The sequence below is a fragment of the Conger conger genome, chromosome 1, assembly GCF_963514075.1.
Source record: "Conger conger chromosome 1, fConCon1.1, whole genome shotgun sequence".
Lineage (NCBI taxonomy): Eukaryota > Metazoa > Chordata > Actinopteri > Anguilliformes > Congridae > Conger > Conger conger.
In genome coordinates this window covers 55,133,889-55,160,194 of record NC_083760.1, presented here as the reverse complement: position 1 = coordinate 55,160,194, position 26,306 = coordinate 55,133,889, and the positions used below count along the sequence as shown (strand labels likewise).

The following is a 26,306-nucleotide window of genomic DNA, read 5'->3' as shown; positions in this document are numbered from 1 at the left end:
TAGTTCAGATAGAGAAGATTAAGCTAGCTGTGGTTGAGATGGATAAAATAGATACATTTGTGTAATTAAATAAATACAAATAATAAAGGTGGTGCAACCTGTTAATAAGTTTAAGAAGGCAATTACTTTTTCACATAATATGGGTGTTTGATATAATAAAAAAATAAAAAAACTTTTGGTTTTCCTTTGTCAAGCAAGTCAATAACATTTTGACTTTTATTGTTCTATTGACTTATTATTTTAGTCAAAGGATGAAGTTAATGGACATTAGTGTAACACAGATAAGGGTTGGTTGACCTACCTAAATAATGCTGTATAATATTCCAAATCCATTCTATACAGTATCGTTCAAAAGTTGAGAAATGTGATACTTTTATTCACCAAGGTCCCATTAAATTGATTTTAAGAAATACAGCCAAGACATTGTAATCATGTCAAAAAGTACAATTTTCAATCTTTACATGTGGTTGCAAAGCCCCATTTTCAGCAGCCATTACTCGCTAGTGTTGCAATTTGCTACTAGAAACCACTCTTAAGTGCAGAAAAGAATTGTGCTGTTTAACGAAACTAACAAATATCTTCCTTTCAGTTGCTACACTATCTAGTGCGTTGGAATTTCGACCATTCCAGAAACCAAACATTTGTTTGTGTGCGCTACTTTCTTCAAAGTAGGGAGCAAACTGTATCTACATTTCTCTGTGATTCCAAACCTCAGCCTAGAAGGTAGTAATGGGAAAGTTAACTGGGTATGTTTGGAACCTCAGTCATGCTGTCTGTTCTGGCTCCACGGTGGTGGAACGAACTCCCCGTTGAGCTCAGAACTGTAGAATCTCTCCCTACCTTCAAACGCAAGCTGAAGACACACCTCTTCAAGCAGCACCTCTCCCCATCCCTCCCTACCTCCCTGTAAACCTTAATTGTTGTCTCTGTGACTTGCTTTGTGTATCGGTATTTTTTAGTTGGCTAGGTAAGCAGTGTTTTGATAGTTAACTTTGGTCACTTTTGCTCTGTTTGTTTGTTTCTTGTTTAAAAAAAAAAAGAAAAGGAAAAAATTGGCCCTCGTCCTTATCTTTGTTGTACAGGTAGCAGTTCAAATTGTACTTCCGTCTAGGGTCTTTCAGCAAACTTATCCCTGGTTATGGATATGCACTTTGTTGTACGTCGCTCTGCCAAATGCCAATAATGTAATGTAATGTAATAATGTCAGCTGTAGGGATTTTTTAACTGTTAACTGTGGGCTGCATTTTGTGGTATGTCATTGCTTGGTTACAAACCAGCTGTGGCTGTTCTTTCATCTGGATCATCCACTTCATTGGCGATTAATCCCTGCCATTATTTGTTACTTAAACTTCAAGACCTCAGTCAGGAACCTGAGCTAATTGATGATTCACTTTTCAGGTTATACAAAAGGTTTGGCAAGAGACGGCTTTAAATAGATTGAGTGTCATTAGCATGCTCTTCATCACAGTTGTATTGCAAGAAGGACTTGTTGTAAAATAAGTTACAATTGAAAAATAAGTTGCTCTTTCCCAGACTGAAGTGAATACAAGTAAAAACCACTAAAACTGTTTACTCTTGATGGCTCAGCTTGTAAAATCATGCTGCCCAAAAGGTGCTAAATTATATGTGGTGATTTTGGTAGGCAACCCTATTGCTGGTGGGTTAATTCAGGGGTTGGCAGCCCAGGTTTTGGTCCTGGAGCTTATTTGGTTAATTCAGGGATAGGCAACACTTGTTCTAGAGTATTTTGTTATTGATTGTTTGGCTAAAATTAAAAACTCAATGCAGCATTCCAATCTTTTAAACATTACCTTGTAATACAATTTCCTTGTTTCCTTTGGCACATGTTCCTACAGTTCAAAATAAAGTCTCTGTCTATGAGGTGCTGATCAGAATTGATGCTGATAGGATTGAGAGGAAATGTATTACAACGAAAGTAACAACATACATTTTATAAAATGCAGTGAACAAAGTGTATTCTGAGTATTCAGGCTTGGACTCAATCAAGCTGCACAGTTAAGCTTAAACAAATATCCGAAACTTCTTTACCAGTCTTAGACCAGGGTTGCCTACTCCTAAAGTAGGACAATAAAAAGCTGACTGGTTTTGGTCAGACCTTGGACAACCATAGAACACTGGGGAATGCAGCAGCATTTGTATGTAGTATATAGATTTGTATTTGCATATAGGTGTGCATTTGAAACATAATTGACTTTTTCGAGCCGTTTCCTGGAGCCAGTATCCAGTGTTTTCATTCAGACCATTCTAGTTTAAATGATTGCTTTGAAGACATGCCCAGTGTAATTGTTTGTGTTTTGCGATGAAAAGAGAAGCGATGGAGGTGTGGTTACCGGTTTCTCCTTGTGCATCTGGAAACGTGATGTGAATGCGGTGAGCAGTAATGTGTATTTTCAGCGTACGCTGTGATCCTCGGTATCATTCGATATCGAGGCGTGGCACCTGAGGAGCTATGTGGCTCCGGCGCGTTGCGACACGGTGGCGTGGGCTCCGGCTGAATGCCAAATTGGGCTTGGTCTTCTGCCAGCGCGTTCACAGCGCCAGTTCCAGAGGCACCCCCCTTCAGCGATTCAGCGGGGCAGGAAAAGCCGGTTCCACATTTTTTTCAGTGGTTAAATTTTTTTTCCTGGTTCTTCTCTTTGGGTGAGGTCAAGATGAATGGGCCTTGATGTTTGTTAAGAAGGCAAGGGCTTGAGGGGAAATACCTTGGAAACCTGCAGCATAGCTCAGCTAATGACACATTTGCACGCTTTTTTCAAGGGTCAACCAGGTATATCTTGATTAATTAGCCAGACTAACCCTGTACTAAAGGGGACTGCCTGTTGTGACTTCGCAAATAGTACCTAACCTTATGGTAACACCAGCCATGACATGTGAAAAACGACGTATATTTAAAGAAACCTCTGAAATTCTTGTTTTAAAATGAACATCTATTTCACCAGTGGTCAGCACAAGTTTTTTCTTTTGTCTGATTGTACAATTTGATTTGTATTTGGCACTGAAAATTCTCAGGGATCTGCACCAGTTTTTCTCTTTTCAAAAACACATTTAGTCCTGGTTCCGGTGAATATGTGGGTCCCTCTCCCCCTCAGGACATTGCTCTGATGGTGAGCACCTCCTCGGACTCGGCCCTGTCGGAAGCCGAGCAGCTGGCCAACGCGCTGCCGTCGCGGGAGATGCTGTCGGCGGTGTGCGACGCCATGCTGGAGGTGCTGGGGAACCCCGACAGCAGCTACACCCTGGTGCTCACGTGCATCCGCACCATGATGTTCCTGACCGAGCATGAGTACGGCTTCTTCCACCTCAAAAGGTAGGCTCTGACCTCTCACCCCTCACCCCTCACCTCTCACCCCTGACTTTGTGCTCACTGCTGTGCCTGCTCTCACCATGTTCTCCGAGTGTAACATCTGCATGGGGTTCTGAATATTCAAACTTTTGAGAAGTTTACCATTAAACCAATAGTTTGATCTTAAATTTGAATTATGTGCAAAGTCAACTAACAGTGGTTTGAATAAAATATATGGCTAGTAATGGGCATTAAAATAATTCATTAATTTAAGTTACTTATTTTTTGTTATTGAGTACTTTTTCATATCATGTTGCATATTAGTTTTTTTTCAGTCTACCAATTATAAATTCAGAGCACTACTCTGTAGTGAGTCTGCAAACATAAAAAGGCCTGCTTGCATAGACAGGGCCCTCGTACTGACACACTCCTCCAGACCCTCCGGCTGTTGGGGCTTCACTGAGGTTTGGCTGCTGGTTGAGGTGCATGTAATGAGACCGTAAATCCTCCACTCTCCGCCTCAATCTCCAGCGCCATTTCTTCCTCTTATGAGCCAGAGATATGCTCTGGCTTTGTTTTCCTCAGGTGTCTGTATAGCTTTCGGAGATTGATTGGCTTTGTCTGGCATCCTTTTCAGAGCTGTCTTGTCATTGTTTTAAATCTGTGTAGTTTCAGTAATTCCCTTTGACTTTGTCTTGAACCTGTGTTATTTTTGAGATTGTTTGTTTTGTCTGGGATATTCATGTTTTTGAGAGATTGTTTGTCTTTGTCTTAAAACAACACTGTTTTTTGTGAGGTTGTTTAACTGGCTTTGTTTATGATCAGTGTCATTTTAATTTGGGATGTGAATCATGTAGTAGGTCTGGCTAAGGACCCAGCAGTGACCCCAGTAACCTCTGCTCTCTCTGTTGCCTGGCAGCGCCCTAAAGAAACATGGGTTGGCAGTGTGTGCGCTGCTCAGAAGGGTCATCTTTGCCTTCAACAAAGAGTCAGCTGAGCTTGTGTCCGCTCTGCTCGACTTCCTGCGGCAGATCCTCAACACAGACTCCCTGGTACCTGTTTTTACAAACTTTATCAAGGGGAATGAGAAACAATTTGGCTGACTGAATTTGAGGTCTCTTGTGATGGCATTAGTGTGTGTGTGTGTGTGTGTGTGTGTGTGTGTGTGTGTGTGTGTGTGTGTGTGTGTGTGTGTGTGTGTGTGTGTGTGTGTGTGTGTGTGTGTGTGTGTGTGTGTGTGTGTGTGTGTGTGTGTGTGTGTGTGTGTGTGTGCTGTATGGTAAAGTATACTGTAAACTGTAAAAGTGCTATAAGCATGCCTCTGTGTGTGTGAGAGATGCAGCATACTGTAAATGTTAGTGGTATAAGAGGGCTCTGTGAGTGTATGGTACAGTGTGCTGTGAGTGTTAGTGGTATAAGGGGGCTCTGAGTGTATGGTACAGTGTGCTGTGAGTGTTAGTGGTATAAGAGGGCTCTGTGAGTGTATGGTACAGTGTGCTGTGAGTGTTAGTGGTATAAGGGGGCTCTGAGTGTATGGTACAGTGTGCTGTATAAGGGGGCTCTGTGAGTGTATGTTACAGTGTGCTGTGAGTGTTAGTGGTATAAGGGGGCTCTGAGTGTATGGTACAGTGTGCTGTATAAGGGGGCTCTGTGAGTGTATGGTACAGTGTGCTGTGAGTGTTAGTGGTATAAGGGGCTCTGTATGCGTGTCCCAGGGCTGCTGTGGGGACGAGGGGCCCAGCCCCATGGAGGTGGACTGCAGCGCCCCCTCCCGCTCTCTGGCCCTCAGCGCTGCAGACATGAAGCAGCTGCTGCAGTGGAAGGACGACTCCCTGGAGCACCCGCTGCCCGAGCTGGAGAAGCAGATCGCGGTAAGGGCCCCCCTCCCCTCACCTCCCTGGCAGGGTCACCGAGAGCACTCCCACTGGGCAAACTGGGTTAAAGGATAAAAAGTTAATACAAAAAGCAATCTTCCACCCTTTTAATTAAGTCATTAACTGCCCTGGGTGACAAGTGTGACAATTACTGATTTTAAAGAAAGTTGCTTTCCACAAATAATTAATAGTGTTTGCAATATAGACTGCATTCTCTGCACATATGACATGTTCTGACGCTATTATAATCTTTCTTTTTTTATGATAATTATTGGTTCATGATTTGAGGCAGATTTTCTCTCTTGTTGTACTGCTACATATCAAATATGATCTGCTTTCATTTATAAAGGTAGATAGCTTTTATAGATCTGTTATTGCTTGGCAAAGCCAGTCTTACACTTAGGTGTTGTAATACAATTTACATCAATTCATAATAGACTAAGATTGAGCCAGGGGAAAAGGGAAATGTATTTTTTGTATTTTTTTCTGGGCTTTAAAAAGGTTGGAAGTAAGACAATCTCCAGTGTTATTCAACTGTCCGGCGACCTTTGACGTGAAGTATGCCTTGGGTTTGTCTCTGTACACGCTTGATCCTCCTCTTTACCATCTGTTACTTTTTCCATTGGGATGAGTGAAGATGGCAAATGCAATTGTATTGTTTTTTTGTTTTGTTTTTCTTGGCTTTTAAAGCGTTTGAAAAAATGTGATGGTGTTAACTGGAACTGGTATTGAGTGGCAGCAGAGAGACCTGTATTGAGCAGCGCATTTGATTTGTGTGTGTGTGTGTGTGTGTGTGTGTGTGTGTGTGTGTGTGTGCGTTTGTTTCTGTCTGTGTCTGTGTGTGTGTGTGTGTCACTACAGGAGTACTCCAAGGAAGAAGAGTCCTTGGAGACGCTTCTGGAGAACGTGGTGGGGCTGAGGCAGATGCTGGAGAGCGCTGGGGACACACCCCCACTCCCAGAGCAGGAGGTGGAGCCTACTCTGCCAGCCCCCGACAGCCTGCAGGCCCAGTTCAACCACAGGTACCTTTACCTGGTCAAAGGTCATTAATCTTCCGTGAAGTCAATATTGAATAATATAAATATACAATGCTAACTGAAAACCACTCTCCCACAGGACTGTATACGTCCTCACTGATGTGTTTGATGACCAGCTCAAGGCCCTGTGGTTCTCACCTTTCCAGTCCGAGGACATTGACACCGACCTGGATATGGTGAGCAGCAGTGTGTGTGTGTGTGTGTGTTTGTACTTGCATATGTGTTTGCGTTTGCATGTGAGTGTGTGTGTGGGGGTGTGCGTGGTGTGTGCGTGCGTGCGCGTATGCAAGCATGAGTGCGGCCTTGTGTGTGTTTGCCTGTGATCCTGTGTGTGCGTGTGTTCAAATGTGGCCGTGTGTGTGTTCTCTCGCATGCTGCCATGTGTGTGTTTGCCTGTAGTCGTGTGTGCGTGTGTTTGCATGCTGCCATGTGTGTGTTTGCCTGTAGTTGTGTGTGTTCCCATGTGGCCATGTGTGTGTTTGCCTGTAGTCGTGCGTGTTCCCATGCGGCCATGTGTGTGTTTGCCTGTAGTCGTGTGTGCGTGTGTTTGCATGCTGTCATGTGTGTGTTTGCCAGTAGTCGTGCGTGTTCCCATGCGGCCATGTGTGTGTTTGCCTGTAGTCGTGTGTGCGTGTGTTCGCATGCTGCCATGTGTGTGTTTGCCTGTAGTCGTGTGTGCGTGCGTTCGCATGCAGCCGTGTGTGTGTTTGCCTGTAGTTGTGTGTGTTCCCATGTGGCCATGTGTGTGTTTGCCTGTAGTCGTGCGTGTTCCCATGCGGCCGTGTGTGTGTTTGCCTGTAGTCGTGCGTGTTCCCATGTGGCTGTGTGTGTGTTTGCCTGTAGTCGTGTGTGTTTCCATGCAGCCGTGTGTGTGTTTGCCTGTAGTCGTGCGTGTTCCCATGTGGCTGTGTGTGTGTTTGCCTGTAGTCGTGTGTGCGCGCGCATGTGTTCGAATGTGGCTGTGTGTGTGTTTGCCTGTGGTCGTGTGTGTACATGCACTGATGGTACACTGCACTCTGCGTGTGTAGGTTAAGGTGGACCTGGTGGGGCTGGCAGAGGAGTGCTGCCCAGACCTGGACCTGAAGGCCGAGCTGGAGCGCTCCTTCCTGACCGAGCCCTCCTCTCCCGGACACACCAAGGCCCCCAAGGGCTTCAAACTGGGCAAGCACAAACACGAAACCTTCATCACGTCCAGGTATGCCCACAGAGAGCGCTGCTGTCTGCTACATCCACACAGGCACAGGGCTACATCATTTACAACACCGCTTCCTTCACAAATCTGCTTGTGAATAAGTTGTAATGTTGCCACACAGTCTCCTTTCCTGTCACTATCCACTGTTGGTAATATATGCACCCTTAAGGCTGTTTTGTACTTTTGTGTATTTGCGTTGTGTGTGTAAATGAAGTATAAAGTATTTTTAATATTTATTTTTGAATTGATAAAGTGTGCCGGTGTTGAGGCCTCATCAAACTGCTACATATTTCTTGTTTAAAATTTGAAACGGGCAGTGAACTAAAATAAAACAAGTTTATAGCACCTCACATCACCAGTCAACTTCAATCTTGCTCTGGTTGCTTTAGGCCTTTAGTTGTAAGACATAGATTTATTAAGAGAGAAATGGCAAACAAAGACTCCAACATGTCTTAAAATGCCAAGAGTGGCATCTATATGGGTACTGTCAGTCCAGCATATGGAATCATCTCAACCTTTCTACAAACAGGAACGAAAAAGCCAAGAAGCATTTGATGTTTTCCCTTTTGGGTAAACCCATTATGGACTAAGGCGCCCTATAAAAACCCCATAGAAAGGCCTAGGAATCTCATTGCATTTCAAGGGTCATGTGTGTTGCAAGACAGTCATATGATCAAATACAATGGCGTCATCGCATCCGTCTGTTAAGAGAGATGTAACTTGCAGGTCGCATCCGCCCCTAAGGGGTTAACTTATTTTATTTATATTACATTGCTGGCATTTGGCAGACGCTCTTATCCAGAGAGACGTACAGTTGATTAGACTAAGCAGGAGACAATCCTCCCCTGGAGCAATGCAGGGTTAAGGGCCTTGCCCAAGGGCCCAATGGCTGTGCGGATCTTATTGTGGCTACACCGGGATTCGAACCACCGACCTTGCGTGTCCCAGTCATTTACCTTAACCACTACGCTACAGGCCGCCCTGTTTCTACCACAAGCCGCTATTCAGTCCAGCCTGTGTGCCTAAGTGAGATGTAGAAGCTGTGGGACCCCAGGGCCTCACGCTGTCGCCCCCCCTCCCCCCCACAGCGGGAAGTCCGAGTACGTGGAGCCGGCGAAGCGCGCGCACACCATGCCCCTGCCGCGGGGCCGGGGCCGGGGGGCCTTCGGCCAGCTGTGCCGCCCGCACGACATCTTCCGGCAGCGCAAGCAGAACACCAGCCGGCCGCCCTCCATGCACGTGGACGACTTCGTGGCGGCCGAGTTCAAGGACATCGGGCCCCCCGTGGGGCTGCTGCAGCCCAAGCGTGTGCCCAAGGGCTCCCCCAAGGTGCCCACGCGGGGGCTGTTCACCGGGAACCGGGGCGGGCGAGGAGCCTTCCACAGCCAGACCCGCTTCTTCACCCCGCCGGCCCCCAAGGGCGTCCTGCTCTCCGGTAAGTCTGTGGAGCGCACCGCCATCAAGTGACATGACTCACTGCCATCACGTAATTACCAGTCTTGGGTCAACTGTCTTTTGTTTTTCTGACAGGCCTTCCTTGAATAATATATATATATTTTTTGCCTTTTTTTCTTTTGCTTTGCTGTAAACCGCTCCGAGACCTGCCCCCGCAAATGAGAAACGCGATATAATTGGGATTTACAAATATAAGTATGTGCAATATTATTGAATATGTAATTGTTTCGGATTCAAAGACTTTTCTGTGCTTGATTGATCTTGCCTGGTGCAATTGAGCCAAACCAAGAGGACCAGAAGGCGGGGTTTGCACTTTTCGGAAGTATTTTATAGGCCCCAATACATCAGGCAATGTCAGTAAAGAGTAGGAAAGTATGCAAAACAATTAGCTACATGTCTGACCCCTGTCTGGTCTGTCGCCATGTCAGGTCTCCACTGACCGCTGCGCTGTCTGTGTTTCAGGAAACTACAACCGGCGGGAGGGTGGGCGTGGGTCCAGCTGGAACGCCCAGGTCACGCCCGTCACACACCGGGGGACGTACAGCGAGGCGAGGGGAGGACAGAGCAACTTCGCCAGAGGACCACTTCCCTCCAGACAGCCCCCTGCAGGTAACCACCCCCCCGACACCACAGCTAAGCTATTTTAATGACCATTTTTTATTTGTACATTTGTTAATTTAATTAGTTTTACGTAATGTTATTTGAATATGCATTTATGGTAAGTGCTGTGTTAATGGTGCAATATATACAATATTTGCAAATATTTCAGGTGAACGCTGTATTCAGAAAGTGTTGAAATACAGCACAATAATCGGAAACCCTTTCCCTTGCTCCTTAAATGTACTCAGATACTTAAGTAAAGTAAAATCAAGGACCAGCCTGCTCAAATAAAGTGCTCAGATAAAGTGCTCATATATATTGTCAAAGGTTTTGGCAGCCTTACAAGCCTTACCTTACAGTGTTTCAGTGTCTGATTGCATTGATAGCTGAACACTGAATATTGCCCTTTTACTTTTTCACTTGCTCACTGAAGGGCCAAATGCGTTGAAAAATGAATTCTATTTGTTAGAACTCCGTCTTATTTTCGCAATGTGCTGACAGAATTCTTGTTCTTCGTGTAATCACTTGGCTCCACACAACTGTCATGCAGTGACATTTATTCGACTCGGGTTAAATCTTGAGAAAAGATTCATTTTCACAAATATTTACATTTCTTTATCAACAGTGTGCAGTGCGTATTTTATGTATATATATATTTTTTTGTTTGTTTGTTTTTTGGGAAAAGGACCTTGAGGTGAAAAGTGCTTGAATTGGTGGCATAGCTTACTGTTAAGCTCATGTTCCCGAGTTCAATGCTATTCTGCCATTGAAAGGAATGTGGCTGTGGATGCCTCTCATTTCACCCTCTCTGAACATGTAATTAGTCCCTCACATTATTACAGTATCATTTTTTAGCACATTCAGTTCAAGCTGTCTCTCGGAGAGAGGCGTACTGAGGTGACATTTGGAAACCGTCCAGAACACCTCAGCCTCACCAGACTCACTTTTCCGTGGAAAGCAGCTCGAATAGATTAGCTGGAAGTTTACACTACCTATGGTCCTTTCGAGGGAGAAAAAACCTGAACACTTCCATGATTTTCTTTTTGTACAGAAATGTGAATTATTAAATGTAACTGTCCATGAAGTTTTAGCTGATGATGTATTTTTATATGTGAATAGATTCTTGATTCAGCAGCGCTAAAACCAACCCAAGAGGAGGTGCAGAAGTTCCATATTCCATATAAAACCGCTCCTTACACTTAGCGTGTACCTGGGGCCTGGGTTCACCTCTCCACCAAGCCGCAGGCACTTCCCAAAACCCAAGCGCCTCCCACCCCTTTCCCCAGTCCAGCGCTGGTAGAATCGGGAGGCATTTGTTTGCGCCTCCTGTTTTTCCCACAATACTTTTCACCCGGCCTTTCGGCGAGCCCTTTTGTCGGGAGGCCTCCTCTCCCAGCCGAGCTCATCTCCACAGCTCTTTGTTCCTGGCGAGCTCGCCGAGGGCCCCAGGCCCTTCAGGTGTGCGCAGAGAAAGGCGCTTTCTGAAACTGGAAAAACCAGAGCAGGCTGGGCACAGGAGCGAGGCAGTGAGGCAGCCCTGCACCTGCGCTCTGCCACTTCGTACAATTCCGCTAATTAGGGTTGCCACAGCGACTCTTTCACACTGGGCAGGGCGGCTTAGGCTCTGTGTCATGCTGGAAGGGGCCGATTGTGTTCGCCGATGTTTTTACTTCCTTAATCGAGCGTGGCCGTAAGGGCTTTGTGATGAGAACGGAGGCGTCACTATGGAGGACGCCATAGTGACGCAGGTTTAGAAATTAAGGCATTTGACCAAATGCGATTTCAGTGTGCTTTTGAAAAACACCCATTGGGATATACATGTGATCGTTACTGTGATCAAGATATTATTCATATGTTCATGATATAAGGTTATTGACATTCATGACAGGACTCTGATCCTATATACATTCAGTGAGTGAGTTGGGAGCGCCACCAGTGGGACATTGCCGGTACTACATGTTAGTATTTTTAGTGTTTTATGGCTAAAGTAAATGTTCAAATGTATGCTGCACAGATGCAGTTTTTTGTGATTGATGTTCAAGATTACAAGGTTATTCTGTTTGAGAGCAGAGAGCAAAAAGCAATGCTTTACATCATTTTTGTCTTGCATCTGTAGCCGTCGTGTGTTTCCTCCGGGGAGGTTCAACTTTAGCCTTGTATAACCAAATTTTTAGGAAACGAAAGCATTCGAGTGTCCGAGTTGCATTGAGCGCATGCCGTATGCTCGGTGAGCTGAGCGCTCCGTGTGAGTTCAGGCCACGTTATGGTGTGAGTCATCTGGCCTGGCTCGTATGGTCCTCTCACAGCCCGTGTCCTCTCCTTACAGGTGGCTACCGGCTCGCTCCCAGAGACCGGGCCCCACGGGGCCGGGGCACAGGCCTGTCGTGGCTGAGCGGAGGTGGAGCAGGAGGTGGAGGAGGAGGAGGAGGAGGTGGTGGAGGCGGCGGAGGAGGAGGAGGTGGGGGGGGAGGCAGCGGGGGAGGAGCCGGAGGTGGAGGCTCCAGAGGGAAGTTCAGCAGCGGGGGGAGCGGGGGCGGCCGGGGGCGGCACGTACGCTCCTTCACCAGGTAGAGCCACCTGGAAGGACTGAGCTATGGACACGGCCAACGGACTACTGCCGCCAGCAACCAGCCCCCGTCCTGAAAGGAACAGTGGCACTAAAGGACCAATAACAAATTCAGTAAGCTGTCTGGAGAGTTTCAGACCTGCTACCCGTGCTTTCCCATGGCAAATGCTTTCTGTTGTGTTTTTTTTTTTTTTTTTTTTTTTTTAATGTGTTGACATTTCAATAAAAATATGTAAGTAGGACTACTTTGAATATTTTAATTTGAGAATAACTGCATGGTGGAGAACTTTAAACGACTTCCTAAAATTGAGCTCAATTTAGTAAAAACGAGAGGAGAAATTGGGTGTGGTTCAGTTTATTCAGTCAACATTAAACTGCAAATATGACAATCAATCGGATTCATTTACTCATCTTAAAACACGTGTAGACAAAAATATATACTTATTTTAAAAGTGCAAAGTGAAAACCTGTTGGTACAAAAGATTGACACAACACTAAATAGTGGCTTTGTAAAACCATGAATTTTGTTTCCTCTGAAAACCTTTGAATTTGGTTTTTCATAATCACTCAATCACATATATGTGAACTATATTCCAGATGTATGTATGTATGGAATAGTCCATGCTGCCAGATACTAACTGGTGTATGAATACATTTGCTGAATTCTAAGGTACTCTCGGGTAAGTTTGTGGTACAAAAAAGTACCATGAGTGGTATTAACCATATGCTAAGACCTCTGACTAGGCACAAGAAATGTCCTGTTTAAATATGTGCTATCAATTTAACTTTAAATGCCACATATAAATGAAAAGAAGAGCAATCATGCAACAGTTTTCCTCTACATTAAAAAAATGGTTAGATGCACAATTTTTATCCACAAATTATATTTTAAGGTTCGTATTTTGCATCGCATTACCTTACACATTGCATAAGTTATTAAACGCATTGGTTTTTATCCCTGACTATGGTTTTTTAAAAGTCTACTGGTAAAAAATAACTGAAAGGTTTTCAGCTAAGAGAATGCAAACCGCTAACAACATCCAAAAAAATCTAAAGCATTCAACTAAAAAGGATTAGAAATACTGAAATCAGGACATAAGACTACCTAATGAAGGATATATATTTTAAAAATTGATTTCATCACAAAAATGTGTGCAGACCGTAGATTTCCCCTGCATTGTCACAATAATGTCTTGCTGATTATATCAACAAAATGATCAATGCACTAAAACTAAAGGATACTGGAATGTAACCAATGCAAAGAGTGTATAATGAGTGTCAGAGAAGTTTTGTATTCAAATGGCAGTGATGGCAGGTGATTGAAATGGCAGTTTCGGGACATACTTCTCCCAGGATTTGGAATCTAATCTTCATCTGCTCTCTCAGGTCCACCGGAAACTTCTTGGAATGCAAAAGAAATGTCATTACTTTAAATGAAGACTAATTTGCCTTGGATTATACAGACACACCACATTCACCAGTGAATGGCCTGTATTGTGTGTATAGCTAATAGAGGACTGCTACAAACGCTAGTGTTCTCCATCTGACTTGGTGTTTGGAACACGGTGAGTTCACGTTACTATATATTTAAAGCCTTAGTTTTTACCCAAAATAACATAATTCTAGTGACTGACCAACTATAAACTGACAATTCTTTCCTAAATCAAAGGTATGGCCATAACATGACAATTGAATCCAAGCCATAAGGCAATCGAATGCATGGTATTTACCGCGTAGAGGAGGGGTTTGGCAGCGTCAGATGACGGTGACCTCACGGGACTTCCTCTTGATGCAGTCCAGGGCGAGGCTGCGGGCGCTGCCGGCCTTGCGGAGACCGTCGGTGACGACGGGGTGCGGGGGGGGTGTCGGCGGGGCTCGGCCCTCCTTCTGCAGGCTCTTCAGCAGCTCCAGCAGCTCCCTCTTCTCCAGCTCCGCCTGCTCCAACTCCTGCCTGTGCAGACGCTCCGCTCCCATGAGCGCGCGCACGTCCGACATCACCCGCGACAGCTGGCCCTGCGCACACGTCCCGTTACCCCACACCGTCCATCTGGTCCCGGAGACCCAACGGCTCTGCTGCCTTTCATTAGTGACTAAGCGTTTCATCGGTTAATTACAGCCGCTGACAAGGCGGTTAATAACGCCTCCTGGTTTCTTGGGTTTAAACTGGTTGGAAAAACAACATAATTTAGCAGACTTGTTGCTCTCCATGGTCAGGGTTAAGGAGCACTGATCTAGGAAATTTCTTGTGCGGCTTTATCTTTGACCATATCGAACATCCACACACTTTTGAGTATACCAACACGTGGATTGAGCCATCGTGTTTTATCACTCCCCGATTTGAACCAATCGTACTGTTTTTCAGGTATGTTGGTTAATTACACACACATTCACCACACTTAACTGCAGTCATGCTGCCACTGCTGCAACCCAAAGTCAGACACCAATCACAACTACTATTTAAGCTGTGTATCAAGCAAGTGATCCCTGCTGCAGAGAGTCCTTTCAGAATCAACAGAATCGACAACCCCAGCGACCAGCCAGCCCTTACCTTGAGCTCCTCCACCTCATTCTTCAGCAGGCTCTCCTTCTGCACCATGTGCCTCCTCTGGGAGTCCAGCCTGGACTCCATCTCATGCCTCACCTCCTCCACCTTACAGATCATCTCAGACCTGCAACACAGGGCCTGACTCAAAACATGCTCACCCTGCACTCCTCCTTTAGGTCATTATCGCGCTCCGTTCCTACAGACCCGAATCGCCACACACTAACGCTGACACACTATTCCGCTCCCCTGACTGCCTACACTGCTTTAATGTGCTGTACTGTCTTCAGGAGGAAATTCCAGGTTCTGAAAAGGATGAATGAAATGTCACGTTTCCCCTGGTCTAGTCACAGCGCACTTCAGTGAGGCGTCTTCAACAGTTAGACTGCAAGCAGGAATTCAGAGCACTTGCAATGAAAAAAAAAAAAAAAAAACCAGTGGTAAATAATAAACTTCAGTCTAACTAGGACGCATGAACGTTTTTGAAAATGAGAAATTACAATGGATAGTGCTGCCATACTAGATTACATACTGTTTAAAAGGTGGAATAGTCTACAGTGACTATACTGGTAACTGCAATCGGACTCTTCCATTTTATATAATTGTGGTTTTACAAGTATGTAAAGATGTATGAAGTTAGGATAGTTGGAAGTGTTGTATAAACAAAACCCACTGAGTCCCAAAGCTAATTCTTTCTTTCTTTAAAAAAAAAGAAAAAAAAAGGGAAGTTGATTAAGGATGTATCTGACCCAGTCCAAAGACATGCAGGTTAGGCTGATTGGAGAGTCTAAATTGCCCATAGGTGTGAGTGTGTGAGTGAATGGTGTGTGTGCCCTGCGATGGACTGGCGACCTGTCCAGGGTGTATTCCTGCCTTTCGCCCAATGTATGCTGGGATAGGCTCCAGCCCCCCTGCAACCCTGTTCAGGATAAGCGGGTTAAGATAATGGATGGATGGATGGATGTATCTGACCCTGGTTTCCGGGTAATGTGTTTACCTTTACACAATGACAAAGTGCCCTCAGATGACTCTCAATTACAAATAAATAAAATGACACTAAAAGTATGTTTACTTTTGGAGATATGACCTCCAAAATTGGTCCAAATATCTCCAAAAGTAGATGCATGTTTTCTGAGGTGAGATGTGAATTATACATACAATATTATCTCCACATAGCCATTTACAAAGATTTCTTTTCAAAGCTATCAACCTCTGAATATCACATTTTGTGCCATGACATGTTTTTCATCGTGACATCCGGCAAAATGTTAATGGCTCTTCCCCGGAAAATGAAATTGAGTAAGAAGCTCATGAATTCTATATCTCATAATTGTTTACCAACACACAGAAAAAGACAAAAGTTCAAGAGGTGTTGTGGTGAAACCTCCTGGAGTTGGAGTGGATTGGCCCATCGGCTTTTAAGAATGACAGCCCGAGGTATGAAGAGTTCTGCCAAAAGCAGAAACAGACACACTGGCAGCTAGACACCATGCCCAAGGTCTGGGGCAGGGTTTAATCAGAGCCAGAACCTACGTTTTTGTTAAAATCCCATTCTCACAACTTTCCCACCATTTCTCAATGGCTTGCCTTTCCAGCCTCGGGGTGAAACTGATCTGCGCCCCACTTCTTCCACCAAGAGGACAAATCGCGTGAGAGACACGGAGAGAACAAAACCGCAGATCTTCAGATCTTACGATCCTCACCTACTTTACAATAACATGGTATTTACTGCCTTGAAAATAATTGTTAGATCAGCCCAAATTATAAGCACTGGAGATCTAAATATTCATCAAGCCATGGAATCACGCTTAAATACAAAAGGATCTCATCTCAGCTCCCAGGTGTAGAATAAATAAGAATCTTTTATCCATTTTTAGCAACTTAAAATGAATGGGATCATAAGTGCAGTTAGGATTAGAATCAGGGGTCCAAATGTAATGGTTCTGTGCAGATTGTGGGGCAGGATCAGGGCTCGGGGAGGGGAGGGGAGGGGAGGAGAGAGGAAGGGAGGGGGTCTACACTCCGTAATGGCAGCGCGTACCGAAGGAGCTCCAGCTCCGTGCGCAGCTCAGCCACGCAGCTGTGCTGGGTGTCGTCGCAGCTGAGGATGGTGTAGCCGCAGCCGTTGGGACATTCGCGGCTCCGGAACTCGCACACGGACAGGTGGGCCTCCAGGGTGCGCCGCTCCACTTGCATAGGACATCCTGAAAGAGAGAGAGGGACACAACTAAGAGGATATTAATCATTCACACACACACACACACACACACACACACACACACACACACACACTCTTTATTGAAATCAACCATAACTGAATGCGACCAGGGTTGGGCAAGGACAGAGAATGGAATGTTAAAAGGACACACCTATGTATTTAACACTATACATCCTCATTCTTTCCCTCCTTTCTAAACATGATAATAAAACTCCCATCCAGTGGGAAGTTTCATTGTCTCAGTTGCAAGACAGGGTGCTTTGCCAAGAGTTTCATGCCTACAGCTATCCAGTGCCCCAAAAAGCCACCAACTTCAACTTCATATACTGATAACACTGTGTTCCCTTTTAATGTCTGTGTTGTTATTATTAAATGGTGGAAATATCACTATTTAAAGTGTACAGCAATAACAGCTTTTGGGGAGGAAGAAGGGGCCACAGAACCAGTCGTTAATATATCATAGGCAAGGAGGCCTTGATAACAAACTACTACCACGATAAGTGCTATAATACAGTAGGTGACACTCCTCCCTATTTCTACAAACTGCAAGGAAGACTTTGACAAAGTAGCACACCACCCCACAGCACTCTGCATTCCAGCAATCTGAACCCTGAGCACTCTGGGAAATCTACATACCACATCGATAACAGAGGTACTCTCCACCTGGCAAGGAAACAGAGGTCACGCACAAATCTTTTTATTAAACTCCCCATTCCTACTTGCAAGAAAATGTGATGCACAAATGTGACAGGAACATTTTACATTTAACTCAACATTTGTTCCCTTTCAAAGGATCACCTAAAAATTAAATGTGCGCCGTGTGCTGTAATGTGCACCACTTCTGCTGAAGGGGAGGTGAACCGACCCCCTGCGGCTCCAGTCCCATTGGCCAGGTGTTCCCCTCTTGGGTAGGGGAGCTCTACACTCCACTGGTCCCTGGTCCTCAGGGACCCTCATAAAGAATTGAGGGGAAAATGACCTGGGTGGCTTAGCCCACTGGTTCTTAGACAATTTGAGTCAGTCAGGAGGCAGGTGGCCACTCAGACGTCAGCTGTGGGAGTTTATATGTCAAGAGTTGTTGTATTCTATTGTGTTCACTTTGCGAGTGAGGAGAGATGAGACTTCCATGAATTGTTACTGATCATTAAGCACTTAAAGCTCTGTAAAAAAAATTGTTTATTCCTTCATAGTTCCACATAACACAAACTTTTTTGACATTTATAATCCTTAAACACATTAATTTTGTAAGACAAATCCTGATTTATTGGCATAATTTCAGTCTTCTCCTTATTGATTTTATATCCTGAAACTTTCAATATGAATTAAAAATTTACATAAGCACTGGGAGACTTGTTTGGCTATTTCGTAAATAAAGAAAAAGGTAATCTGCAAATAGATTTTAGTTTTTCCCTAATTCTATTCCTTTAATCACTTAGTTCTGTCTCATTTTTTGTGCCAATGGTTCCATTGTCAATGAGGATAGTAATGGAAATAAAGGGCAACCTTGTCTTGTTCTTCTTGTGAAGGGAAATGATTTAGAAAGTGTTATTAGTCCTTAAAATTATTCAAATAATTTTAAGTGGCCATGAAGTCAAGCCACAAGAAACACTGAGGGCCAGATTTACTAAGGGAACAGTTGCAACGCAAAAACATTAGCTCTATCTTTCTGGTTGCCGATACCGACAAATACATTTATAAATAAATAAATAAATAAATAAATAAAATAAATATATATATATATATATATATATAATTATATAATCATTATGTGTATATATATATATATATATATATATATATGATTTACTAAGACTGTTATGAATTACGCAGTCAAATATATAGACTTCAGAACTTATAGAACTTAAGAAATACGGCATACTTAGACATCCAAAGAAAAAGAACACCTACATTTATATATCAGGAAATACATTTTTATATATTTAAACATTTTAAATCTAGGATGTTTCAAAGATATGTCTTGTACTGACAGAGGCTAGGTAATCAGATACTCAGGGGAGCATCACAACCAGATCCCCCACAATACTTAACTCTAATTTGAAGTAGACAGTAAAGGATGGTGATGTCTACCTTTTCACATGAAACTGCATATATAGGTAAGATCCAGGAGTAAAAAATGCTGGTGAGTACATGTAATCATGTGTACATGTAAATTCGTTCATGCCTGGTTGTGGTGTGTGCAATTGGGCCTCATACCTGTGTTGGTGCAGGCCACCAGCCCGTACTCGCACTCCCTCTCGTGTCTGTCCACAGACTCCAGCGAGCACACCATCTCACAGCCCTGGTCTCTGTTCCGGCACCGGATCTGCAGCCGGCTCAGGTCATTCCTCATGTACCTGCAGCCAGGACACAGGTCAAAGGTCAGGGGTCAGACCAGGGCTTTGCCTGGCTCAAATCATCCATCCATCCATTATCTGAACCCACTTATCCTGATCAGGGTCGCAGGGGGGCTGGAGCCTATCCCAGCATACATTGGGTGAAAGGCAGGAATACACCCTGGACAGGTCGCCAGTCTATCGCAGGGCACACACACCATTTATTCACTCACACACTCATACACTCATACACTCATACCTATGGGCAATTTAGACTCTCCAATCAGCCTAACCTGCATGTCTTTGGACTGTGGGAGGAAACCGGAGTACCCGGAGGAAACCCACGCAGACACGGGGAGAACATGCAAACTCCCCACAGAGAGGCCCTGGCCAACGGGGATTCGAACCCAGGACCTCCTTGCTGTGAGGCGGCAGTGCTACCCACTGCACCATCCATGCCGCCTGGCTCAAATCAGACTAAGTTTACCCAAAAAGGGGTCTTAGCCTCTGTGGCTCAAACTGGGAGTTGCTTGAGTCCGTCCAGTGGCATGGTGGCCCGGAGCTGGGCTCATCACTCAAAAGTTCAGTTTCCATAACAGTGGAAGCCTGCATTTCCTCCCCTGAATAAGGTAATTCACTTCAGTATATACCCTCCCCTATAATGGAAACACATAATATGTAATGTGAGCACCGCATGTTGCCTTCAAGCAATTTTAGTCTCATGTAATGAGTCTTTTTTTCCCCTTTCAAGTAGAGAATATTAGCTTGTTTTAAGTTTACTCGACAAGTGAAATTTTCTTACCCCAATGGCCTCATTTAGCAAAAAAAAGTCTTAGAAATAGGATTTTAAATGTAGATATACGACTAAAATACTGGTTGAGACTGAATTATTATTATTTTTTTGCAGTGCAGAAAAGAAATAAAGAGCAATAGCAGAATGCAAAGAGGTCTTCCTGGCTGTATTGATATCTGATTCGGGGTCAGAGGAGGACAATATACTGACTATAGTAGCCTGAAGACAGATTTACAAAAGGAGGTGACTTTCCGACTATAATCACCTGAAGAGGGATTAAACAGAAGTCTTTCTGACTGTGCACTTACCCGAAGAAGGGTTTAAACAGGGTGACATCCTGTTAGCTACCTGAGGGGGCGATGCACTTACTGTAGTTGCCTGAAGAAGGACTTGGGGGATGTGACTTCCTGACAGCACAGTTACCTGAACAGAGGTCGGAGCAGGGTGATGTCCAGTAATTGGCGGTCCTCGGGGCAGTTATGGTGGTGCACGAGCCAGCCGTGAATGCAGGAGCTGCAGAAGGCATGCTCACAGGGTGCCTGCAGGGGGTCTTCCAGGACATCCCGGCACACGCAGCATAGCAGCCCCTCATTCACATACCCCACAAAGCGCTCAATGTCATAGCCCATCCTCTCCAACACTGGCCCGTATACGCTGGAACAGAGTTGGACACAGGGTATTACTCTATGGTACCATAGATTCTACAAACTCACCATATACTCAGCTCCATATTATTAACCGTTGGTAGCTGTGTCTACCAATCATTCAAGCTGAAACAATCCAACTGAGACCATGAATCCATGAATCCATAAATCCATTAAGAGCCATGACCAAGTATAATACTATGGCAATGGATGTTCAATTCTATAACACAGCACATAAAGCTCAGGTATTAAAGTCACAGAGAGAAAACATTTAACACAGGAATCAAGTATTTTATGAGTCTAAAGAATCTGTGGTGATAAACTGATATATGTTATATGTGCTCCTCTCTGTTTGAGCAGTCTTCAAAACCATGGACATATGGCATCCTAGTTAACCAGCAATGCTTCTACAAAATCTAAAAGTGGATTCATAGCAGCATGTGGCTATGACTAAGCCAATGGAACCCAATGAAAAATCTTTGAATAAATGCACAGTCATCCTATTAATGCAGATGTATCACAATTTACCTTATATCACACTATTTTAACTCAGGTTGAATTTGCTAACTGTTTGTCAACTTGCATGTCTTGCAACTTTGCAAGAGACCTTGCATAAATAAAAAAAGATGCAGAGACAAACCTGCAGCAGGATTTACTTTTCGAAAAGCACCATAGAGTACACATCAGTCTCATATACAGGCCACATAAAAAGTATAATTGTGTGAGGCACAAGCATGACCTGGCACGACGATGTGAATGTTCCAAAGCAAATTCTGTAGATGAAAAGCAGCCTGGTACCTGACTTAAGCGGCTCCGTTCCACCGTCCTCTCCCTCTTTGACCTCAGGCTGTGCTTCCCCCAGGACAGGAGTTCCCGCTGTCCCCTCTCACTGATCCGCTTCACCCGCCTCTCCAGCTTCCAACTGCAGCCCTGCACGGCCAGACAGTGAGCAACGTCCAATCAGCTGTTGAGTTTCCTTAGAGACGGCAAGTCAGGGCCCAGGCAGCCAGCTGTTGGACAAAGCAAACAATGAGACAGTGTTCACAAGGGAACCCCCCCTCCCCTCCCCCCACCCTCACTCCCTGCCCCCCAGGGTCCTCTAACTGGTAGGTTACATATCAGTCACACACACTCTGGCTACTAGACATGAGAGCCACCACCTCTACTTGCTGCAAGACACCTGTGCCTGATCTGATGCAATCAAGCCAACATCATTACTCTTTAACTGTAAAAGTGTGAATCTTAGCAAGTCAGTAGACTATATTCTTTTGAGGTGATTATACCATTGCACCTGCAACTCACTCCCTGCCCCCCAGGGTCCTCTAACTGGTAGGTTACATATCAGTCACACACACTCTGGCTACTAGACATGAGAGCCACCACCTCTACTTGCTGTAAGACACCTGTGCCTGATCTGATGCAATCCAGCCAACAGAAAGGTAGTAGAAAGAATGAGTCTGGTGCACTTTTAAACAGCACCATCCACTGGTACTCTGCCACTTTATTCTGATCTGGGAATCAGCCAGAACAGAACTCAGACAGTAAAATCAACAAGAAGCTGACACCATTGCTGCTCTTAATGTTTGTATTATTCTTTCAGGGACTTTAAAAGGCAGCTGGAATTTATGAATCCCAAAAGTTCCATGAGCTCCATTTTCAAATGGCTATTGATTTTTAGCTTCTTAGCTCCATTCAGTGATTACTAGAACAATACTTAGGATAAAGCATTAAGGGACTGAAATACTGACAACTACAATGCCACAAATGTGTTTAAAAGACAGTCAGATCAGATGGATCAGTGTGTAATTGTACTGCTACCACCCATTTATCATGTAATACTTTGGTGTAATATTGTGTGTTTGCATTGACACACAAACGTGCCAAGTCTTCTGGGAAAAGCACACCACCAAGGTATGTTCAAAATAGCCTGGTCATATGAGACCGCATTGCAGATTGCCACCGCCTAGCAACTGGAACTGGAGAGAGAAAAAAAACAAAAAAACTACAGGAACTCCATCAGGTATGCAGCTAATAAGGCACAATTTCCTATCACACTAAAAGCCATATCTTGAAAACTAGAGACTCAATAAACAGTTTTAATTTGACTTATTGTTGTTATTGTTATCTACTAACTACAAAACCACAAAATTCCCAAATTTTAATGCAGTCACTCTAAGGATCGCTTACATTTGAATTGCACTTCTGCTTTAGTAGCACTAGCCCAAGTTAAATCTTTCACAAGTGGGTTTTAATGAGGACGCACCACCAGTGTTACCAAGCAGAGGTACATTCTTTATAATACCTGTTGCATGGCAACCCATTCAAAGGAAAAAGACCAAGGCAACATTCTAAAGTGGGGGGATTTATGGCCCAGCACACTGAGCACACTGTGATGAATTTGGCCAGGGAAAATTATTTTGCCCCCTTTTCAGTTTTCCAGTTTCAGTTTTTTGTTCATTTCATTCTCCATGCACCGGAACAGCTTCTTAACAGTGTAAGACACCCAACATCCCCCTTAAATACCTTTTATTTGTACAAAAAAAACATAAAATAAAATGTTTTAAAGGACCCCTGGTATGTGGTGCGGAGTGGGGCAAGTCATAACGATGAAAATGCTGCTATTGACAGGTTATGGTTTATTTAAATATATTAAATATGAAGTTTCTAGAAATATATTTTAATAGATGTTACACTTTACCATTTTGAACTGAAATGTGTGGCAACTCATACTTGCATTTGCCTTACAGTCCCTAGTCTCTAGTGTTGCATGAAGATTTTTTCTTTTGCCTACATTTTCTGCAGTATATTGCCATAATAAATCTGTTATGTGACCTGAGAACACACAAAGCTCCTTAGTGTGTAGGGAGTCTAGGTGTAATGCCCATTTCAGTGATCTTATTAACTTCAATAGACACAAAACAGATACTGCAGCATGTTATCCATAGGCACACCAAGTGAGTTCTAATTAGCCTACTTATATACAATATACTACAAAAGCATATCACATGGTTATTGTGTCAGTTTCCATAATTGTAACCTTTTCTATATTTTTGACAATATGGCCTGCTATTCAATAAATTATATACTACTTGATGGAAAGTGTAATTTGCCATATTGATAGGCTACTATGTTTATAACCACAAAGTGTGGTCGAATATCCTTAATGGTCTCCATTGCTTATGGATGTGAATGGATTAACAGGAGATTACGACGTTTGATAGGATTACGCACTCGCTGGCAACCTCACAGCCACACTTTCACTTCCCAGAAATCAAACAGCACCAAACGCCTGTACCTTGGGTGACTCTAGCACCTTTACTAGTTATAATACCCGAACCCACTGCTAATCACAATGCATTAATACTGCTTGGTACCTTTTACACGGCTATTTAATATATTTAGCTGCCTATGAAATATTAAAGGCAGCAGTATGATAACCAGGTTTCATGTAGACAAGACACCTAATTAAAAATCCCGTTGATAATTTTATTTTAGGTATTAACGTTAGGCTAGTGACAATAGCTTTCTAAAGTCGCTGTCTGGCAGGCAGCGAACTTCTAGAGAACTTGCTATGTAGAAAGCGCTTGTAGCAACCCATAGCTAGTAACTTTAAACTAGCGAATCGTTTTGAAAAGATCGCAAGTCACCTATCTAAGATGGGTTTAACGTTATATGTTTGATTTTTTTTTTTTTTCAAAGAAAGTGAAAGTTTTGCTCGTGTGTCATTGATGTTGTTCGTCACACTCACCCGTTACTGTCCCAGTTTCCCGATGCCAGCTGTCCAGTGTTTACCTTCATCATACCAATAACAGACATCACCACATGCCGTAAACGTCTACAAACAGTCGCGAAGTTTTGGGTGACAGGTTAGCCTTTTAGATGTTGTGACATCTGTTAGCTGTTTTATTTGATTCAGGTTTACAATGAAAACTTTAAAAAACTAAAACAATTATTTTCAGAGCTGCAACTTGCAGAAACACTCATATAACAAACTCGGTCCTGTAAATATTACGGTTACGCAAGCTAGCTTTAGCTATGTTACAGTGTTTGTTTACATCGCCATGTTAAACTTAGTCTTCTTGCGACGTAGCTGCCAGCTAGCCAATAGAAAGTTACGTTGCGCGCTACGCCGCTTTCGCGGGAGACTTGATGTGGCTCGCGAGTCACGACGAGATTAACGTTACAGCTCGAGAAGGCTTTCAATATTACAGGTATGTTTTATAATCAAAGTATCTCTGGTTTGGTTCATATTCATATTTAATAATGATGATAGATTCCGTTTTTCCATTGTGTTCATACCAAACACGTGTAGTGAGTAACGGCAATAACAGTGGAACGATGTTAGCCACAATTGCTCATGTTTCCTTCAGTGTTGAGTAGTGCGAAAGAGGTGTTATGCTAAATTAGTTACATCTGATTTGATTTATGTGTCAGCCAAGATAACCTGATCAACAAATTGTATAGTTAAATATATTAATTTACTGAGGTTATTGGCTGTAATTTTCAGTATCATTAAATTAGCATAACCTAGGCAGATTTGCAAGTGATTCTGAGTACTCTGGGCAGTTTATAAGGCTTAGGTTTACAACCTAGCTAGCCACGTTAGCTAAATTACGGAAAGAGAATGTTGCACCTAGGCCACGTTCAGCCTCGGAAAGTCGGAATTCCTACTTCTGAACTCGGGGTAAATCCTTCTACCCCGACTTCACGAGAAGTAGTTGTCTGACGTCACACAACAAAATCAGCGCCCAAGGAGGCACACATCGTAAATGGTAAAAGGCAACGCATAGTATTTGTCCCTGCATGGCATTAAAATAAAACATATTGTCATATAATAAAGCCTGTTCTGCATGAGAATTGATGTGAAACAATTTTAGCAATGTTATTAGTGAGCTGGTTAGGGCTAATTATCTCTGAAAATGATCTTCTCTTCACAAAAGTTATTTGGAAGAACTTGTGTAGATAAGCTACCAATGGTGTATTTCTGCCTTTGGGTCAGTGCAGAATCCGGGCAGTTCATGTGGTTAACGACGGTAAATGGAAATCATTGGCCTACGTCATTATTGATTCGGGCTACACACACTCACACCAAACGGGAGCAAACATACCTCAAAACCTGTTGCAAAACGTTCCTCCCACACCTTGGGAGGAAATCTATTGTTCAACTCAGAAATCGTAGCAAATCGTTTTCGGATTGGACGTGCCCCAGGTGTAAGAATCCTGCACCGGATTGCACAGTGAAGGGATTCAGCATTGATCACCTGTAACATTTTTGACATGTCACGTGGACATAGTTTGGATTTTAACGCCTTAAATAGGCTATATGCCCGTTTTCTTAACACAAGCTGGAAAATAACATTCCCAAAATAAAATATTAAACTAATTAACCAAGATGTATATTTGGCCACCTAGTTCATATTGTCTTTCTTATTGTATTTCTTTTAGAATATGGTATTTGAGACACCTTTTTAAAAAATCTTAATTTCGACACCGATTATGATCATAACCATGACTGCGCCCCAGGTCAAAGGTCTCTTTATTTGGCTAAAATAGTCATAATTGAATTGTTTATTGAAGGACAGATTTACTTGCAAACAAAATTGATACATCCGTTTAAAACCCGCTTGTACTGCACAAGCACAAATTGCTGTGTAGTTGCCTGAAGTGCATTTTCTTGTTTTAGACCACAGACCTATGCCTGCCTTTGTAAGGTAGCTTATCAGGAATTTCTGTAAGCTCAATATCTTT

The 26,306-nt window shown here is 43.6% G+C and overlaps 3 protein-coding genes across 6 annotated transcripts in view; 2 read left to right on the top strand and 1 right to left on the bottom strand.

Annotated features, from left to right (window-relative positions):
- Positions 1-12,631, top strand: part of virma (vir like m6A methyltransferase associated) — a 30,949-nt gene extending 18,318 nt beyond the window's left edge. Inside the window, exons 16-25 of the mRNA XM_061217605.1 lie at positions 3,111-3,328; positions 4,224-4,356; positions 5,020-5,175; positions 6,040-6,200; positions 6,295-6,391; positions 7,244-7,410; positions 8,496-8,842; positions 9,325-9,471; positions 11,789-11,896; positions 11,954-12,631. Coding sequence (XP_061073589.1) covers positions 3,111-3,328; positions 4,224-4,356; positions 5,020-5,175; positions 6,040-6,200; positions 6,295-6,391; positions 7,244-7,410; positions 8,496-8,842; positions 9,325-9,471; positions 11,789-11,896; positions 11,954-12,033 — 1,614 coding nt within the window. The 3' untranslated portion in view covers positions 12,034-12,631. The remainder of the gene's footprint in view (positions 1-3,110; positions 3,329-4,223; positions 4,357-5,019; positions 5,176-6,039; positions 6,201-6,294; positions 6,392-7,243; positions 7,411-8,495; positions 8,843-9,324; positions 9,472-11,788; positions 11,897-11,953) is intronic.
- Positions 12,368-25,801, bottom strand: rnf41l (ring finger protein 41, like). 3 transcript variants are annotated; one of them, XM_061217594.1, is made up of 8 exons: positions 25,667-25,801; positions 21,357-21,568; positions 20,338-20,568; positions 19,003-19,142; positions 16,612-16,774; positions 14,577-14,697; positions 13,759-14,041; positions 12,368-13,429 (listed from the first exon to the last, which is right to left on the bottom strand). In XM_061217594.1, the coding sequence occupies exons 3-7, from the start codon at positions 20,541-20,543 to the stop codon at positions 13,784-13,786; spliced, it is 888 nt and encodes a 295-aa protein (XP_061073578.1). In that variant the 5' UTR covers positions 20,544-20,568; positions 21,357-21,568; positions 25,667-25,801; the 3' UTR covers positions 12,368-13,429; positions 13,759-13,783. The 3 variants fall into 3 exon arrangements, with proteins under 3 accessions (XP_061073578.1, XP_061073563.1, XP_061073570.1); XM_061217579.1 differs by lacking the exon at positions 25,667-25,801 and adding an exon at positions 24,307-24,613; XM_061217586.1 differs by lacking the exon at positions 25,667-25,801 and adding an exon at positions 24,307-24,613 and having other exon boundaries at positions 12,368-13,426.
- Positions 24,647-26,306, top strand: part of rad54b (RAD54 homolog B) — a 34,083-nt gene continuing 32,423 nt past the window's right edge. The window contains exon 1 of one of the 2 annotated variants that reach the window (XM_061217551.1): positions 24,647-24,769. In XM_061217551.1, the coding sequence (XP_061073535.1) occupies positions 24,708-24,769 (62 nt within the window). In that variant the 5' untranslated portion in view covers positions 24,647-24,707. Of the gene's footprint in view, positions 24,770-25,309; positions 25,331-26,306 lie in introns of those variants that run through there. The other variant, XM_061217557.1, reaches the window with a different exon arrangement.